The following is a 20403-nucleotide window of genomic DNA, read 5'->3' as shown; positions in this document are numbered from 1 at the left end:
TAGTGTAATCACTTTTTTATCCTATGACAATAATGCATAATCTGCCTTTTTCTCCATTAACGTCTGTTTTCCATCCTACAGATTTTCATTAGACGTACATTACGTATGTATTTTTGATCAACGCATGCAAATTTTGCACAGCGTTTTGTGTTTTTTCACTTATTATTGCACCAAATTAGGTCTTCTAGGAGTGGTACTTACACTGGGCTGGTCCCAGTGTAGTCCTGATGAAGAGCTTGGGAAGCTTGAAACTAGTCGACCGTATGCTAGGTACACTCACCCATTATAGTAGTTTTCTCTAGCATATTACCCACTTTTTAAGTAATTAGCTAGGAGCAACATTAAAATTTATATTGGCCCACTAGTTGATTATTTTAACTCACTTTAAACCACTCCACACCACAACACTTGCACAACACATAGTCTTGTTCAGTGCTCCTACGCAAATCCGTAAGTCGCAGCACGCCTCAGCCCGTAGAGGACTGAGAGGACCCCAATGATGAAGCATGTCACCGTGGGGAAACCCTGGTGAGTGAGGGGACTAAAGAAAGGAATTGCCCTTTCTTTCTTTTGCTTGGGTGTTCTTTCGGGAAACAAGTGCTTTCCTTACACCCTTTTGGTTAGGTTCTCATAATCTGAAGACTCGGATTATTTATTTAGTCAATAGTAATTTTTACCCCTACGCTATCCTGCGCTTTCCCTACTGTTTCACTTACTGGAGTGGGAATAGTAATTTTTACCCCTACGCTATCCAGCGCTTTCCCTACTGTTGCACTCTCTGGAGTGGGAATAGTAATTTTTACCCCTTCGCTATGCAATGCTTTCCCTACTGTTGCACTCTCTGGAGTGGGAATAGTAATTTGTACCCCTACGCTATCCAGCATTTTTTCTAATGTTGCACTCTCTGGAGTGGGAATAGTAATTTTTACCCCTACGCGATCCAGCATTTTTCCTAATGTTGCACTCTCTGGAGTGGGAATAGTAATTTTTACCCCTACGCTATCCAGCGTTTTCCCTACTGTTGCACTCACGGGAGTGGGAATAGTAATTTTTACCCCTACGCTATCCAACGCTTTCCCTACTGTTGGACTCACTGGATTGGGAATAGTAATTTTTACCCCTACGCTATCCAGCGTTTTCGCTACTGTTGCACTCACGGGAGTGGGAATAGTAATTTTTACCCCTACACTATCCAACGCTTTCCCTACTGTTGGACTCACTGGATTGGGAATAGTAATTTTTACCCCTACGCTATCCAGCGCTTTCCCTACTGTTGCATTCTCTGGAGTTGGAATAGTAATTTTTTCCCCTACGCTATCCAACACTTTCCCTACTGTTGCACTCTATGGAGTGGGAATAGTAATTTTTACCCTTACGCTATCCAACACTTTCCCTACTGTTGCACTCTCTGGAGTTGGAATAGTAATTTTTACCCCTACGCTATCCAGCGCTTTCCCTACTGTTTCACTTACTGGAGTGGGAATAGTAATTTTTACCCCTACGCTATCCAGCGCTTTCCCTACTGTTGCACTCTCTGGAGTGGGAATAGTAATTTTTACCCCTTCGCTATGCAATGCTTTCCCTACTGTTGCACTCTCTGGAGTGGGAATAGTAATTTGTACCCCTACGCTATCCAGCGCTTTCCCTACTGTTGCACTCACTGGAGTGGGAATAGTAATTTTTAACCCTACGCGATCCAGCATTTTTCCTAATGTTGCACTCTCTGGAGTGGGAATAGTAATTTTTACCCCTACGCTATCCAGCGTTTTCCCTACTGTTGCACTCACGGGAGTGGGAATAGTAATTTTTACCCCTACGCTATCCAACGCTTTCCCTACTGTTGGACTCACTGGATTGGGAATAGTAATTTTTACCCCTACGCTATCCAGCGCTTTCCCTACTGTTGCATTCTCTGGAGTTGGAATAGTAATTTTTTCCCCTACGCTATCCAACACTTTCCCTACTGTTGCACTCTATGGAGTGGGAATAGTAATTTTTACCCTTACGCTATCCAACACTTTCCCTACTGTTGCACTCTCTGGAGTTGGAATAGTAATTTTTACCCCTACGCTATCCAGCGCTTTCCCTACTGTTTCACTTACTGGAGTGGGAATAGTAATTTTTACCCCTACGCTATGCAATGCTTTCCCTACTGTTGCACTCTCTGGAGTGGGAATAGTAATTTGTACCCCTACGCTATCCAGCGCTTTCCCTACTGTTGCACTCACTGGAGTGGGAATAGTAATTTTTAACCCTACGCGATCCAGCATTTTTCCTAATGTTGCACTCTCTGGAGTGGGAATAGTAATTTTTACCCCTACGCTATCCAGCGTTTTCCCTACAGTTGCACTCACGGGAGTGGGAATAGTATTTTATACCCCTACGCTATCCAACGCTTTCCCTACTGTTGGACTCACTGGATTGGGAATAGTAATTTTTACCCCTACGCTATCCAGCGCTTTCCCTACTGTTGCATTCTCTGGAGTTGGAATAGTAATTTTTTCCCCTACGCTATCCAACACTTTCCCTACTGTTGCACTCTCTGGAGTGGGAATAGTAATTTTACCCTTACGCTATCCAACACTTTCCCTACTGTTGGACTCACTGGATTGGGAATAGTAATTTTTTCACCTACGCTATCCAACATTTTCCCTACTGTTGCACTCTCTGGAGTGGGAATAGTAATTTTTACCCTTACGCTATCCAACACTTTCCCTACTGTTGCACTCTCTGGAGTTGGAATAGTAATTTTTACCCCTACGCTAGCCAACACTTTCCCTACTGTTGCACTCTTTGGAGTTGGAATAGAAATTTTTACCCCTACGCTATCCAACACTTTCCCTACTGTTGCACTCTCTGGAGTTGGAATAGTCATTTTTACCCCTACGCTACCCAACACTTTCCCTACTGTTACACTCCCTGGAGTGGAAATAGTAATTTTTAGCCCTACGCTATCCAACATTTTCTTTGCTGTTGTTTTTGTTGGAGTTGGAGTAGTAGTTTTATTCTCTCTGATATTTAATATTTTTTGTATTATTTTAGCTAATGTAATATATAATTAATAATTAAAAATATTCAAATTAAATGAATTTTTTTTAATTTGTTATACGTAATTATAACATTTTTATTCATGTTATTGTTTTATCTGTATAGCTGTATTGGTAATTTATAAAAAATGTTAATAATTTATAAGTTACTAAGATAATTATTAAAACTAATTATTAAGTAAGTATATATATTATTTATTATATGTATATGTTAATTAATGTTTTATTAAATTATATATATTAATTATTAATTTTAAACATTATAAAATATATTTAATTATGTTTATTTTATTTATAAGTATTATTTGGTTTATTTTACATATTTTTTTAAACTAAAGAAAAAACCGATATTAGTTAATAACGATATTTTTGACATCGATATTTTATTTTCGATATTTTTGTACTTACCATGTTGTAGATAGGATGTCGATATTCTTGACATCGATATTTTTGTTCCGATATTTTTGAAGGTCGATTTTTTGACCTTCGATATTTTATCAGTGATCTGGACAAGGGTCTGAAGGTGAACCTGATTTTAAACCTTTAAGAATTTTTAGACATTCCAGCGGAACAACTGGCCTAAATTCGGACAATGAGCATCCAGTGACTCCCGGGGATACACCAGAGTAGCATCTAAGTGGGTACTGCGTGGAGTGAAAGTTGATTGAATAACTAAAATCTTATCTCTAAAAGAGCGAGAAAGCGTGTTGCACCATGAAGGTGAGGATGGCATCACACTAGCTTGGGCCACAGGAGACATGAAACTCTGGACAAGCTCATAAATTTCCCTGGAGTTGTTATTGGCAGCTTCAATAGGGGCTGAATAGAATTGCCTTTTGGCCAACTTAATCGATGCATAGTACGACTTCTGCTTATCTCTAAGCTTGCTCTTGTCCACTGGGCAATAGCCACCCCTCCTCCACGCCCGTTCAAGAATTTTACATTTGTGCTTTAAGTCTTTAAGCAAGGAATTAAACCAGGGTTTAGACGGTGATTCTCTAGTCAGCCTGGTGGAGCGAGGAAAATCAGAGTGCAGAGTGAAGGAGAAAGGGGGCATGACCACCAAAAACCTCTCAGTAATCCCTTTATGGGACTTGCTGGCGATAACAGGAGGAGTAGTTGGCCCCCAAGGACCCTTAATAGCCAAGGGTTCTTCAACCTCCTACTAGTAGTTTACCAGGAGGCGCGTTTGCAGAGTGGTGGAGAAAGTGGGTGTGGCCTCCTATGAGGTTTCAGCAGTCCCACTGTTGGGACTTACTGGAGATAACAGGAGGGGTAGTTGGCCCTCAAGGATGTCCTTGGGGGCCAACTACCCCTTCTCTCATCTCCAGTAAGTTCCACTCAGTGGGATTGCTAAAAGGTCTTCTGAGGCCACGCCCCCTTTCTCCACCACTCTACAAACATGGCTTGTAGTGCACTACTGGTTGGTGGATGAAGTCCACTTCACTCCTGAGGGACCTTGGGGGCCAATAAGCCCTTCTGGTACCTCCTACACAGTGGGATTCCTGAGAGCTTGTTGGAGGCCCAGCCCCTTTTCTCCACCACTCTGCAAACGTGACTACTACTTAAACAAGCATTTGCAATGCAATAGGTCTCGCATTTCCGCAAGTTTAAGCTATTGGCATTGTAAATGACAATGCTTTTAATTTATGTTTTAAAAACAAAAATAAAAGTCATTGTTATTTGCAATATCAATAGCTCAAACTCGCCTAAATGTGAGACCTATTGTATTGCAAATGCTTGTTTACTTTCTATTCAGAAACCTGTTCGGCAACAGGGTATGTTCTTTGGTGTTGAGTATAGTATTGGGAAGGGCGTCCCTACTTTAATTCCTAAAGGGGAACATGTTCCTCTTTTAGGCTTTTGCTTGGGATTCCCTATACTGCATCATGCTGGATTCTTAGCCCCCTCACATTTTTATCTATTGGATAGAAGTGTTCGGGGGTCCCTGCATGCAGCGGAGATTCGTCCGAACGTTTGTGACTAACGTGAAGATGCCTACAATGCAGAACCAGGACTGCAAGTCAATAATGAGTTCTTTTAAACTACGCTGCGCATGGTTCCAACTAGGGTGTGCCTTTTTCCTTTTGATGAAACGGTATTGGAATTCTAATATCAGCCTTGCATGCAGTGGTCAACAGTTATTTTCATATTAGTGGGACATTTTCCAGATTCAGTGCTAGAGAACCTGATGAAAGTATTGTTGTTTTGCACTTTTTGGCGTGGTGCAGTTGCACGGCCCACGCACTGCTTCTGTGAGGACGTTTTTCCAGGCGCAAGCAAAACTAGAATGGACCACCACGTGCCACAATTCACTTACAGGCAGCAATGCTAGCCTCCACGTATAAAGTACATGGCAAACTCCAGTGCCCTACTGCGTGCCCCGGGGGGCAATAAAGAAGACGGTCGGGCTAGTGCCGACAGCGTAGACACACTGCACTAGAGTCGTGTAAACACACGCCAGGGCACACTAGTGGCCGAGAACCACACAGCGCACACACACCACTTATAAGGCGCGTCTTGGAAAACGGGACTGCTTCTAGGCACATGCAATGGGAATGATAGGAAAACGAACAGAGGGCACGTGTGTCAAAGTTGAGGATACACAAGGAGGCAGAGTTACACCCGGACCCAAGCGTCAGCTTTCCGCACATGCGCTTATACAGGTAGACTGTTTACACCCACAGAAATGACACCACAGACTGACACATTCCAGTACACGTGTCCCGAGATTGCCCTACGAGCGCACTTGTCTAACAGCCCTTGTACCAGGCTCCACACGGCAGCAGCATGGATCCTTCAATATTGCACACGAACCACCACCTTCCGCCTCCGTCCCCATGCCCCTCAAAAAGCGGCCACAGACTCTTGGCGCAGACCGATAGGCACTCACTGTTTTTCGAGGCTTTGATCTTGGTCACAAGTTTCTGCGTGGCCGCCACACCCCTGCTTTTCATGGCCTGGATCAGCTCCTGCTCCCGCCCCATCCCACAAGATCCGGGCCTTGCTCCAGGGACGGAAGTGTCCTGTGGTTAGCTTGCCTTCTTCACCTCGATCACAGCATCCTCAGCAAATTAAAAAACAAGCGGCAGTGAAAGCGATCACTATTGTAAAAATAAAACACACCCTGAGACGTGTTTTCAATTATTGCGCCCGTGTCTGGGCACAATAAGTGAAACCCCATGGCCTTTGGTGTGCGTAATAGACACCAATAGGCCATGGGTGGAACAATGAGCCCACCTTTGGCCAATTGCACGCTGTCTGTAATAAAAAGACGCACGCAAAGGCCAATAGTGGGGCACAAAAGGAAAAGCACACGGACAAGCGTGTGCGATTCCTAGGTACATTGTCAAACCCCCCTCAAGAGGTCTCTCGCTGCGCGAGCAGTGCTGCACACTGCAAAGCATGCGCGAGACCTAAAAACCATACAAATTCACTGAAAAAAAACAAAGGTTGCAGGGACGTCAAAGTTAGGAATTAGCATTGAAAAAACCTTAGAAATTCACTGATAAAACCAAAGGTTACAGGGACGTGATAGTTAGGAAATGGAACTTTTTAAAAACTTAGAAATTCACTTTGAAAAACCAAAGGCTACAAAAACGCTATAGTTAGACACAGGTTTCACTCATATAAAACCAGTAAAATTCAGCAGTTAGAGCTAGCTGAGCTAACTATAACTTGTGCCCCCACAATGAAACTGCTTATGTTCTCACATATTACATCTCACAGATATGGTCAGTGACATCACCGATGACAGTACTGATAACATCTCAAATAACATTACTGATGGCATCATCTACAGAATTTCTGATGCACCCACTCACACCCCATATAACCTTTTATACAGCCACTCCAACTTCCACACTACCATTCTCTAACCCATTCACACACCCATACCAGTACTTACACAGCTACTCACTGATTCATATATATGTTTAACACTTATAAACATTTAAATAAACACAACACAGTCACTGGATGATGTCATGAGCAATGTCATCAGTGATGTCATTTGAGATGTCATGAGTGATGTAATATGTGAGGTCATAAGCAGTGCACTATATAGATCAGCTTCATCCAAAAAAGGTACGGAGCACTCGCAGAGTGAAAAGATTTATTAATTTAATAAAAGCAATTCTTCCAGACGCGTTTTGGCGTGATGCCTTTATCAATGTTTAAAATGCTATTAAAATGGTGCCTTTCTTCTGATTGGGTTACATTCTACATCCTCCATCTTCATTGGTGGATTCAAGGCCAAAAGGAGGGCTGCAATGCTTTTACTAATGTTTTACAGCTGCAAAGTCTTTCAGTATCGTTACTGTCACTACGATCACATACGTCATTTCATAGGCCCAAATGCCAAATCGAAATAATCCCAGATGGGCTGTCTCAGATACCAGTTATGATACCTTCATCACATTGCTCGTCATGTTGTTTTTACAGTCCCTCCATAGCCCCTCGATGGGGTGACCCGTTCATAATACTCCATATTAACCCCTCACCATTATTTTTATTTAAGTTAATTCACATTAATTCCTATGGCGTTTTAGTATGCTTCTATTTCTCTTCACCAAACTGCATCCAGCACCATGGAAAAATAGGGTTTGTGCACGATTCACTGTACTTAGTACTCAGTTTACTTGAACTTCAGCTACTGCAGCAATACACTGAGGCCACTGGAGCAATAGTTAACTATGCAGTCCCTTTATGAACTCAACTCATGCAAGGGACATGTTCGGAACTCACTCATAGCATCAAGCCGTAAGTGAGCCTTGGTCATACTTGTTGTGGAGGCCTGCCTCTAATGAGCTTGTGAGCCACATGAGCCCGCATCTGTAATTAACGGTACCCCCAAATGGCTTGCCAGGGTAGGGGACCCTTATGATTCAGCACTGCCCATAGAAACTGGACACTGAATGCTGTTTCTTTACACTGATGTTTTACCAGCACCCTCCTGGCCTATGATTTCCTTTTTCTTATTTGTGATTCAGATGTAAATTCTCTTACTTATTATTTAGCATCACAGAAGAGTAAGAAGTTGAATCTTTCTTTTACCAGTATAATGATACAAATATAGACCTTCTGGATTTGAAATTATGTTTAGCGGGGGACACACCAGAGACTATTCTGCGCAGCAAGAATATAGTGCCTAAGACTACTTGTTCACATGGCCCATCCTTACAGTTTGGTGAATGATATACTAAATATGTAGCAAGACTTAAAGAGAGAGGATATGGTCCCATTGTCATACAGAAATTAAAAGGATTTATGGTATTTAAGCTTTCAGTAAATATAAGGGGGACGATGACACATTGGTCATTGGATTTATTAATGATTGTTGCAGCAAACGGAATCAGGTAAGACATATCTAGCAGAGACACTGGTAACTGCTGCCAATGCTATTGCTACAAAATCCTTTATTGGATAGTTTCTTGCTTCCCTTGTTCTTTCCTGTTTCTGTGTTTCTCATTCATTTTCTCTCACTCTTTTTTCTTCTACTTTCCTCAATCCCATTCACACTGGTGCACAGTCTATTTAATTCTTAGACTCTACACTTCACATGTCCATGTTTCACATTCCACTTGTATCACTTTTGTACTCATCATTCTAAATCTTTAAACATTCAGTCTCATTTTGCTTCCTCTCTCGCAAATGTTTTACACTGAGTGAGAGTGTTGACAAACCACCACAGGAACTTACAATAAAGGCCTATTTGTTTCCTAAAATGACCCCTAGTGGTTTGTACAAGAGTAGATCTTGTGAGTTGTTTCTTATCCCCATTGGTCTTGAAAATGAATATCAACCGCCTATGCTACAAGATGCCTAAAAACACAAGTATAATAAAAATTACCTGCTTGTCTCCTGCTTCAACTTGCTTAACTGAAGGCTAAGTTGCTGGTGCTGAGTCTCTTGGGAAGCAACAGAACTAAGAGTGCTCACTCCGGAAGTAACCACAGGTTCCTCGTTTCCATTTTGTTCCACAGGTCGATAGTCATCCTCATCCTCAACATCTTTCTCAACCCCTTCACACTCCGACACTGGCTCTAAATGAGTTCGAAGTTCTGTAAACAAATATAGAGAGTGGAGAGTAAACAACTCTAGATGCCTGTAGGAATGAATTTAGCATCCAATACATTCAGAATGAGAAGAAGCACATTTGTGTATCATACTCACACATTAACTACTCAAACAGTGACATGCAGAAACAAAAGAAATAGCATTTCAATTGATTCTTAATTACAAGAGAATGGTATAGGCGCATCTCTGGAAAGAGGCTGGTGACAAGTTCAGTAATAAGGGAGAGGGCACAGATTTACCAATCATGTATTGTTGTAGACTAAACCCTAAAGGAAAGCCCTGAGACTTATGCCTCTTGAAGCATTCTTCCCTGCTAAGGGTTAATGTGGTGCATGGGTGGTTGTCTATCCCCTCTTTTCTATATTTTGTAAAGCAAATATTCACCCAGTTAAACCAAGATTGTATCCTACAGTGCCAAGCAAATGCCTATGATGCCCAGGGGCCAATTCAGAAAGGCAAATTTACACTACTCACATGTGGTACTACTCATACAACTGTGCGTAAATCTCCGCATTTTTCTATATAACATTTCAGAGTGGACATTTATATATAGCTGTAAGGTTAAGAAACCTCAGGCCCCTAAATGAGGTCCTGAAGCCTCTTACAACCAATTATCAACTGTTAAGTTACTAGTACTAACTTTCCAGATGTTAATGGAGATCTCTGCCACCGGGGCATAGATCTACTATGAGGAAAATATTGGTCAACTATGAAAGTGTGTTTCTTAAAATAAATTAAATAAAAATGTTATTATAAAATATAAATGTAAACGAATATAAAATAATATTAACTCAAAAGTAATTAAAAAAATTTATAACACATTACTGTATCATGCTGAATTGTAAAATTATATATATATATATATATATGTAAATATATTCACTGAAAAAACCATAGGTTTCAGGGGTGTTATAGTTAGCGGGACTTTTCACCAAACCATTGAAATTCCCCCGTTATAGTTAGTTCAGCTAACTATAACTCGCGCGCCCGCAATGCACTGCTGATGACGTCACATATTACATCACTCATGACATGGTCAGTGACATCACTCATGACATCACTGATGACATCTCAAATGACATCACTGATGACATCACTGATGACATCATCCAGTGAATGTGTGTTTTTCTGAAAATTAAATATGTTTTATATATGTATATCTCAAGGTCGATGGAAGAATAAATGGGTATATAAGTGTCTAAATGGATGATTTGTTTTTGAAAAATTGATTGTGTAACTGACTGATTAAGTGTATCATAGTGAATACATGGCTTAGTGAGTAATGTTTAAATATGTAAATATCTGTATCAGTCTCTCACTTTGTGTATAAGTGGCTGCATGGGTTGGTGAGTAGCTACATGGGTGTCTATATAGGTTATTAGTTGGTTTTTTGAGTATCAGTCTGAGTGTCTGCATGGTTCGGTGGGGGGTATTATGTAGTGCATAGGTGCATGAATGAGTGACTCACTGTTTGTATGTGTTGAACACAGCATGTGTGCAGGACTGTATGGGTGGATGAGTGTGTGTATGGGTGTGTTAGTGAGTGAATGACTGTCTCAATAGTGTCTTTATGAGTAACTACATATGTTTTAAACTAGTATATGTGACTATTGGTGTATATATGTGAGTATATGTGAGAGTGAGAGATTGAAAGAGTTCCTGTATGAATAAGTATGTGTTTCTATAAGTGATTGTTTAAAAGACTAAGTATGTGTAAGTTTCCGTAGAAGTAAGTGTGGTGGTGTGTGTATAACTGTATATGCAAGTAAATGTATGTTTGATTCTTTATTAACATGAGTGACTATGTGTGTGAGTAACTCTATGGATGAGTGGCATTGTGTAACAGGATGTATAGGTGTATGAGTACATATGATGAGTGAGTACATGTATGAGTGACTGTATAGGACTGTTGGTGAATGAGTGGATGTGTATGTGGATCTTAGAATTACTGAAGAGGTTGTTGTAACTGGTATTGGTATGTCCATTGTTTTGAAAATTTTAGTCTCTATTTTTGAATGTGTGTATCAAAGGTTATATTAGGGTGAAAGGAGGTCTGCCACTCTATCACAAGGATGATGTCATCAGTGATGTCATTTGAGATGTCATCAGTGATGTCATGAGTGATGTCACTGACCATGTCATGAGTGATGTAATATGTGACGTCATCAGCAGTGCATTGCGGGTGCGCGAGTTATAGTTAGCTGAACTAACAATAACGGGGGAATTTCAATGGTTTTCTACAAGTGAAAAGTCCAGCTAACTATAACACCCCTGAAACCTATGGTTTTTTTCAGTGAATTTCTGAGGTTTTTTAAATGCTAATTCCTAACAATAACGTGCCTGAAACCTATGTTTTTTTCTTTGAATTTCAAAGGTTTTTTAAATGCTAATTTCTAACTATGCAGAAAGAAGCAACAGAAGTCCTCAAATACGAAGATAAGTGCAGGAAGAAGGATAACGTGCAGAAAGAACAAAAAGAAGAGCAGAAAGAAGCCTTGTTGCAAAATCATCCTGTACCCTCAACTTTTTCAGACGGATACTGGTGGTAACTGAGTCTGACTAACCAGTCCTAGAGCCAGTGCTATGTTAAAAGACACTTAGAATACAGTGAAAACACCTACATACACTAGGGAACATTATGCGTTGGGTCCCCCTGTGATTATCATGACCTCCTCTGTAAGCCCCTAGTATATAATAGGGCATGGGGATTAAAACTACCTCTTAAAACAGGCCACAGGGCGTTTTTGCACACGTTAACTCAGGCCCCGTCCCCTCCCTTCACCACTGTGTAAACACGCCCTGTGTCCGTTTTTAGTTGGGAGATTAAGTTCATTTGAATCCTGAGGGTCCCTAGGGTCCAACTAGCCCACTAGGTACCTCCAGTAAGTGCCACAGAGCTGCGTTGCAGAGAGGTGTAAAAAGTGGCACGGCCTGGACCACCTCTCTGCAATGCAGCTCAGTGGCGCTTACTGGAAGCAGTTGGTGGGCTAGTTAGCCCCCAGGGGCCCTCAGTATTGAAGGGAAATTATATCCCCAATTTAAAACGTGCCATAGTGCGTGTTTGCACACGTCACCTCAGGCCCCGTCCCCTCCCTTCACCACTGTGTAAACGCGCCCTGTGGCTGTTCTAAGTTGAGAGATTAAGTCCCCTTGAATCCTAAGGGTCCCTAGGGTCAAACTAGACCACTAGGTACCTCCAGTAAGCGCCACAGAGCTGCGTTGCAGAGAGGTGTAAAAAGGGGCTTGGCCTCAGAACACCTGTCTGCAGCGCAGCTCCCTGGCGCATACTGGAGATGCCTGTTGGGGGCGCGTATGCAGAGTGCTGCACGGAGGAGGCATGGCCTCCGGCACGATGCCAGTCTTTTATTTATTTTAATTTTTTAAGAAGGGGGGCTGTGTGGTTCCCCTTCTTATTCTAATTTATTGGCCCTGATGACCCCATCCCCCAGGGCCTGTCTCCTAATTATATTTTTTTGACCCCAATCCCCAGGGCCGGCCACTGTTTTTTATTATTTTTAAAAAATATATATTTATAGACACACCTAGGACATGCTGGACAAACCGTACGTACCTATCACCATGACGATTTGCGTGATATTCATTAAAAGGCGACTATGCATGCAATGAATCCACGTGGAATGTATTTACACCACTAGTGAAGCTCTGACATGTCTGATGCCCTACCGTGCCTAATCCCGGTAGACACCCTTGTCGTTTATTTATACAAACATGGGTAGCTATTGACGGGCACATTTAATACACATGCACACCAAGCCATTCAAAGGGGATTCGACAAAAATTCGACCAAAACTATGCAAGAAACCCCCCTCACGGTTAATAAAACACACATCCACTGCCGGATGTGTAATACTTTTTATTTTACTCTCTGGAAAGGGGACGAACATGACTTGAGAGTCACAGCGCGCTCCTGACAGAGCTCAATGCTGTGTTACACCCACCATTGCCTGCCGAGTGCCAAACACCTCTGTGTTGTATTCCACTAGCTAGTGCATATGCTATGACACTCTCTAGCCCATGTGCACTGTAACACCACCCCGTGAATATGTCATGCCACACTTGTCTTCGCACGGGTTATATTGCCCCATCTAACGTGCCTTCCTCAATGCCTATGTTATAACGCACAGTGCTATGTCATACATATTACAATCTGGGATCCATATCTTTGTCACAGTGCATATGCAACGTTACACTCCCCAGCACATATTTTATATTACAACTTTAGAGACTAGTTAGGTTACACTACACTGCCCTGTGCATATTACACTCCAAGGCGCATATCGCATAGCACGCGCTAGTGCCTGTGCTATCTCGCGCTCTCCAATGAATCTGTCATTGCGCACAATGTAGTGCATATTATATTTCACGCCCGGTTCATCTTATATCACACTTTTTGGTGCATAGTTTATACCATACACTATATCTACTTTTCATTTTCAATTGTGCTCTCAGGACTATGTTCTATATAACACTGTGTTCACCTACCCTTTTCACGGGCATTACATTTTGCGATAGGGGGTGGAGGGTCAGGGGGTGTTTCTGCCAAGTGAGCCCGGAGTCACAGTCACAAACGTCCTCTTCTTCCTGAATAAAAGTGAGATTATGCTGCATACTTGTTCATATTTTAAGTAGTTCGCACAGACACAATGTTTTAAAAACAATAAAGTTCCTAATACCCGCCTTCTCTGAACAGTTAGCTTGCTGCCCCATCCCCCTCCTCCCTATCCTCTGTTTTGTGAATCCATGGACTAGCCTCCTCCCTCCTGCCATGCATTGTCTGATATGCTGCCACTGCCCTCAATTTAGTATGATGTACCAGTCCACTCCTCCTGCCCTCCATTGCCCAATTCTATGCCCCATCATTGACCTCCTGCTTAAACTCTGTGCTTAGCTTGCTGCCCCTATTCTCCTTCCCCCTGCCCTCCGATGTCTTTGTGCATGTCCCTGCTCCCTCCTTTTTGCCCACCATGTCCCATGGACCTGCCACTCCTATCTACTCTGAGTGTTCTGTTGAGCTGCCACTCCCCTCCCACCTGCCTAGCATTGTCAGATGACTGTAACCTGTCCCTGCCACCTCCACCCTGCCTGTCCACATGCCATGCCCCTATCCTCTTCCTCCTGTCCTACATGGTCCATTGTTCTGCCACACACTTCTGCCCTCCCTGGTCTGTTGTGCTGCAACTGTTCCTCCTGCCTGCCCCGTGTGGTCTGTTGTGAGGCCCCTTCCCCTGAACTTTCTTGTCTGTGCACAGGTCCTGACCCTCCCTTCTATCCTCCATCGTCCTTTGTGCATGCCCCTGCACCCTCCTTCTTGCCCATCATAGCCATTGTGCTGCCACTAACCCTCCCACTTGCCATGCATGGTCTTCTGTGCTGCCATGGCCCCTCCCACCTTCCCTGTGTGGTCAGTTAGCTGCCCCTGACCCCCTCCCACCTTCCCTCCATGGTCTGTGTGTATGCCATCACAGTCTCACTGTTGCTCTTCATGGTGTGTCTTGCTTCTAGTGCCCATCCTGCCTGACCTCCATGGCTATCTTGCTGCTCCTGCCCTTCCCCCTTGCCCCCAGCCCTCTGTTTACATGTGCAGACCCCTACTCCCTCCCTCCTGGCTTGTCTGTTCCATTGTAATGCCCCTGATCCGTCCCTCCTGCCCTTTATGGTCTGTTATGCTGCAGCTTTCTCTCCTGTCTGTCCATTATGGTCAGCTAGCTACCATTGCCTCTTGCCCCTCTGTTCTCTGTTGTCCATGTGCATGGTCCTGTCCCCTCCCTCTTGCTTTCTATGGATTGTTGTGCTGCACTCCCGTCCTGCATGCCCTGTGTGGTGTATTGTGCTGCTGCAAACCCCGATGCCTGCCCTGCAGGGTCAGTTTGGTGCACCTCTCCATGTCCCTCCTGTCCTCTGTTATCCAAGTCCATGTCCCTATCCCATTTCCTTCCATGATCCAATGTACCATACTTGCGAACATTTTGAACTTGGTAAGAGGGAGATTTTGAAAAAGAACTGGGGTATTGATTTTCCCCTTTGAGTTACATTGAAAAAGAGGAGATTGTAGACAGGAGACAGATCAAATAAAGCCCATTTGAGCTTAAAAACATTGGACGTTTCCTGGCTGAATCGGGTCTGTTGGCATGTATGGTTGTACTACCATTGCCTCTTCCTTCTGCCCACAATGGTCTATTACATTGCCACAGCCTCTCTTGCAAGTCCTGTATTGTTGGTGTGTTGCCCCTGCCCCCCTTTCCACTGCCCTCCATAGTCTGTTGTGCTTCCACGGCCCTTCCTGCCTGCTCAATGTGGTTAAATTGTTGCCTTTGCACCCTCCTACCTGCCTTCAATTTTCAGAGTCCGTGCCCCTGGCCTCTGCCTCTCAACAGTATCCTAATGAACAACTAGATTGCTAACAGTCTATATTTATTACAAAAGTGTGGAACGCCTGACATCATCTTGATGTTATCAAAACTGTAATACCTAGAGCATTTCCTTTAGAAATTACATATATGAGAGGGTCTTATTGGCATCAAAATTATGGTTAGTTCTCTAAAAGACTAAAATAAGGACATATTTTCTGAGTTTTCAAATAGCGACAAAGCACTTTTAAATTATTTGTTATCTTTATGTTTTTTTATCCAGTTGACCACTTGATTAAATGTTGCACTTAGGGGAGAGGATGTGGTGTTACTTCCAGAACTGTAGACTTTGCAACTGGGGAACCAGGTTGAAGTTTCTGCTTCAGCTCGACATTCTGTGATTCTGGTCAAATCACTTAGTCTCCCCATGTCTACAACCAAAATGAATTTGTTCTTGTGTGATGTAACCAATGCTCATGTAAAGCACTCCAATACCTGACAAGTCTGCACTATATAACACTGCAAAAACACAAAATAATAAGTGTTTTGCACACTTCTGTCATTGGGCTATATTTGGGCTACATCTGGGTGATTTTGGGCTACATTTGGGCTCTTTTGTCTCCGGTGGCCATCTTGGGAGATTTATTTGTTATGAAGTTTCCTAATTTCCTCATGTACTGCAGTCTCCTCAGTAGGAAATGCTTTCAGTTTTTTACTTTGATTCCATCATGAAGGTATTCAGATATGTCACACATTTGCCATAAATTCTGAATGTTAGCACTCTAGTTGCTCATTAGATCACTGTAGTAAAACTACTGTTCACCATGGAAGTCTGCTCCTGGTATGAAAAGTGCATGTTTCAGTCTGCATGTCAGAATATTTTAGTGAAATAGAAGAGGATTTGAGAAGTCACTCAAAATGTGCCCTCATTTTCTTTCTTCAGCATTAATCATAATTTCTATGGCAAAATGAGCCCCCTCATTGTGTTCCTTTTTAAAGTAAATGTTTTAAGTGTTACCAGTTTATTCCAATCAAGATGGCTTCAGGTGTGCCATACTTTTGTCATAATGAAGACAGTAAGCGCTCTAGTTGTTTTTAAGAACATTCTGGGACATTCTGTCATTGGGCTATACTTGGGCTACATCTGGGTGATATTTGGGCTACATTTGGGCTCTTTTGTCTCTGGTGGCCATCTTGGGAGACTTATTTGTTATGAAGTTTCCTAATTTCCTCATTTACTGCAGTCTCCTCAGTAGGAAATACTTTCAGTTTTTTACTTTGATTCCATCAAGAAGGCATTCAGATGTGTCACACATTTGTCATAAATTCAGAATGTTAGCACTCTTTTTGCTCATTAGATCACTGTAGTAAAGCTACTGCTCACCAGGGAAAACTGCTGCTGGTATTGAAAGTGCATGTTTCAGTCTGCATGTCAGAATTTTTTAATGAAATAGAAGAGGATTTGAGAAGTCACTCAAAATGTGCCCTAATTTTTCTTTCTGCAGCACTAATCATACTTTTTATGGAAAAATGAACCCCCTCATTTTGTTCCTTTTTAAATTAAATGTTTTAAGAGTTACCACTTTAATCCAAGCACGATGGCTTCAGGTGTGCCATACGTTTATCATAAGTAGGACTGTTAGCGCTCTAGTAGTTCTTTGGAACACTCTGGGAAGCTGCAGTAGAACACAAATGAATCAACTGACAGTCTCTGCCCTTGTTGGATGTACATGTTTTACTGAGAATGTCAGACTTCATTCTCACATGACTGAGAAAGATAATGTGAATTTACAGAAAATAAGCTCTCAGTTTAGCTTATAGATCACCTTCCAAACCTCTGTGGTAAAAGCATGAGAAAATATTTTTCTCTCAATCATGATATCCCAGTAGAAGGCTTTTTCACATGGTGAAATCACCTTAGAACATACCACAATTCCTAAAATGAGTATGGTACCATCAACAAATGATTTATAATGTAACTAAAGTCCTAAAACCTTCTATTAACTGCAATGCTTTTTAATGAGGTGCTATCATGTATATTGGTCCCAAGATGGCTGCCAACACTTCTTGGATGAAGTGCTGACAGCCAATCAGATCTCAGGATGAGATGTGTGGTTAGGCTCCGCCCACATATATATATGCTTTTAAATGCTATTTTCTCAGGAAATACTGAACAGATTTACACCAGACCTGCAAAAGGCACTTCCTTGACCTTATGGCTACCTCTCTGCCAAATTTCAAGTAATTCTGTTCAGCCGTTCGGGCTGTAGCTGTGTCTAAAGGTCCTACGGAAAAATGCATGGGGAAAACGCGTTTTGGGACCCCCCTTTTTCTCGGCCCCTGCTTGACGAATCACCCCGAGACTTTCAGGGTAGGAGCTGAACGGAGCGCCCCATTAGTTTTGAAAATTTTGCGAGGATTCGTCAACCGGCGCCAAAGTTATTCAAAATAGAATTTTGAGATTTCCTATGGAAACTAGGTTGTAACTATAACTATCTACTGGCGACCAGTAGATTATATATAACTATCTACTGGTGACCAGTAGATTATATATATATATATATATATATATATATCACACAATTCCGTTGCCTCCAGGATGCCTCCACATAAGAACACTGACCACTCTGTAAGTGCGTTAAATTCCGTTTATTGCATTGTCGCCATTATGCGTTTCGGCTCGAACGAGCCTTGATCACATGACATGGTATAGTGGTTTCAGCTTTGTTTTTAAAGTGACAAGTGTAGAGTGTGGCCTACCACATGCAAATAGCAACCATAGACATATAGGAGTTAATGCTGAACAATACATATTTAGCTTAATTTGCAAATGATCACAGTACAATAATTATCAATAAAATGATCAATAAAACTAAAACCTGACAAAAAAATATATAACTATTAAAATAGTAAGTTATTTAAAACACGTTATATGTTGTTATCTTATTGCATAAACTTGCTTACATTGTCAAACCATGCATTATCATAAGTTGAATGGATGAGTATAGTCCTCATGAATTTACATCTGGTAATTTCTTGTGTAATATACTTACATTATGAATGTAAAGAAAGAGTCTCCCTATTGTACAAATGAAGGTATGAATACCGATTTGGATTCTCTGATGGCATTGTATCTGATTTTACTTCTCGTTGTTATTGATTTCATGATTTTATGTGCAAACTTGTGCTAATAAATACAAAATTCTCCAATATGTACACATCACATTGCATTTTAAATTCGGCTATTGAATATTGGATAAAATCATATAAATATCATAAAATCCTTGTAAAATACTTTCATAAACAGGTGCATATGTTCCCTGTTATGTTTAATCCCCCAGGTTGCTTTGAATCCATTTCCAATATATAGCTTGTCTCCAATTTTCTAAGTTTACTTTCTCTATCACCTCCTCGTCTACTGCGGGGAACCGCATCAATGAAATAGTAGTTAAGTTCCTGGCTATTGGAATTGTGATGATCCCTAAAGTGACGTGCTGCAGGATACAGGTTCTCTTGGTTGGTTATTGCTCGCATGTGTTGGAACACTCTTTTGTGTACTTGGAGCTTAGTGCTACCTATATCTTGCAAACCACAAGGGAAGAGTAACACGTCAATAGCATGGTCTGTTTTGCACGTTAATAGTTTAGGGACTTTATGTTCCTTCTCACTAAAAGCGGTACGGTAAGTAGTTTTATTAATACCTCATGGCCATGCTTTGCAGGTTTTGCACTTGTAAAGGCCTTTGTGCATCTGTAACCAACTTGTCCCTTCTATAGTTTCTGGACTTGTTTTCACCAGGCTGTCTCTAATGGGAGGTGCCCTGCTGTGAGTATTAGATACCCTATGCAGTAGCAGGGGTCCTATTACTGGAGCATTCAAAACTAGGGGCCAATTTTGTTTAAAGATGCCCTGCAGGATTTTTTGTTGTCTACTGTACCCCAAAATTATCCTGAATTCATTGGTGTTTTGGTTCTTCCCTACTGCTGATGTTTCAGAGTCACCTGAGGGATTCAACTGTTTATCCTTGAGCAACTCTTCCCTTGTCTGCATCATTGATTTAGAAATTGACATGTTGATGACTCCATTGGAGTACCCCCTCTCCAGGAATCTAGCTTTACTGGCTTCCTGTGCTACTCTTAAGTCTGCATTGTTGCTGCTGATTTGTCTGAGATGCAGCATCTCACCATAAGGTATACTGTTTATAAGATGCCTTGGGCTACTAGCGTGCAATGTTGAATTGCCCGCCATTTCCTTTCTGTAAAGCTTAGTCTAAATCTTATTGTCCGTGATATAGACTTGTGTGTCTAGGAAGTTCACTGCAATTTCACTGATAGTAGCAGTAAGGTGTACATTTATTTATTTATTTATTTTATGAACTTGTAAGGCGCAACAGCTACCCAAAAAGGGTTTCCCGGCGCCGAGCTACAGTCAAGAAATTCAAGAAAGTCAGGGGTGAAGAGACTGGCTATTCAAGTTATTGTTCGAATAGCCAGGTCTTAACATTTCTACGAAACCTGCCATAGTTGTCTTCTTTTCGAATGAAGGGAGGAAGAGTATTCCAAAGGGCCGGACCAAGGTAGGCGAATGATTTGCCTCCCATTCTTGCCAATTTAAATCTAGGAACACAGAAGTATGAAAGAGATTGTGAATAGAGATTACGTTTGGGAAGGTAGGGATGGGCCAAAGCAAGAAGGTATTTAGGTGCTGTACCTGCCTTGATTCTGAACATATACGTCAAGGCTTTGAAGCGAATTCTGCTATCAACCCTGAGCCAGTGAAGCTCACGGCGGTAGCTAGAGACCTCAGAGTTTTTTGGAATTTTACACAGCAATCGGACTGCGGCATTTTGAACAAGTTGCAGTCAACTGACAACAGCTTTATTTGACCCAAGATACAAAATGTTACCATAG

The 20403-nt window shown here is 41.8% G+C and overlaps 1 protein-coding gene across 1 annotated transcript in view; it reads right to left on the bottom strand.

Annotated features, from left to right (window-relative positions):
* The window catches only part of MAP3K15 (mitogen-activated protein kinase kinase kinase 15), a 1172574-nt gene that overhangs the window by 91630 nt on the left and 1060541 nt on the right, over window positions 1-20403 (bottom strand). The window contains exon 25 of the mRNA XM_085622522.1: window positions 8899-9109. Within this exon, the coding sequence (XP_085478648.1) occupies window positions 8899-9109 (211 nt within the window). The remainder of the gene's footprint in view (window positions 1-8898; window positions 9110-20403) is intronic.

Source organism: Triturus cristatus, chromosome 8, assembly GCF_964204655.1.
Source record: "Triturus cristatus chromosome 8, aTriCri1.1, whole genome shotgun sequence".
NCBI classification, from domain to species: Eukaryota; Metazoa; Chordata; class Amphibia; order Caudata; family Salamandridae; genus Triturus; species Triturus cristatus.
The sequence above is the reverse complement of the archived record's forward strand: the minus strand, read 5'-3'. Positions and strand labels throughout refer to the sequence as shown.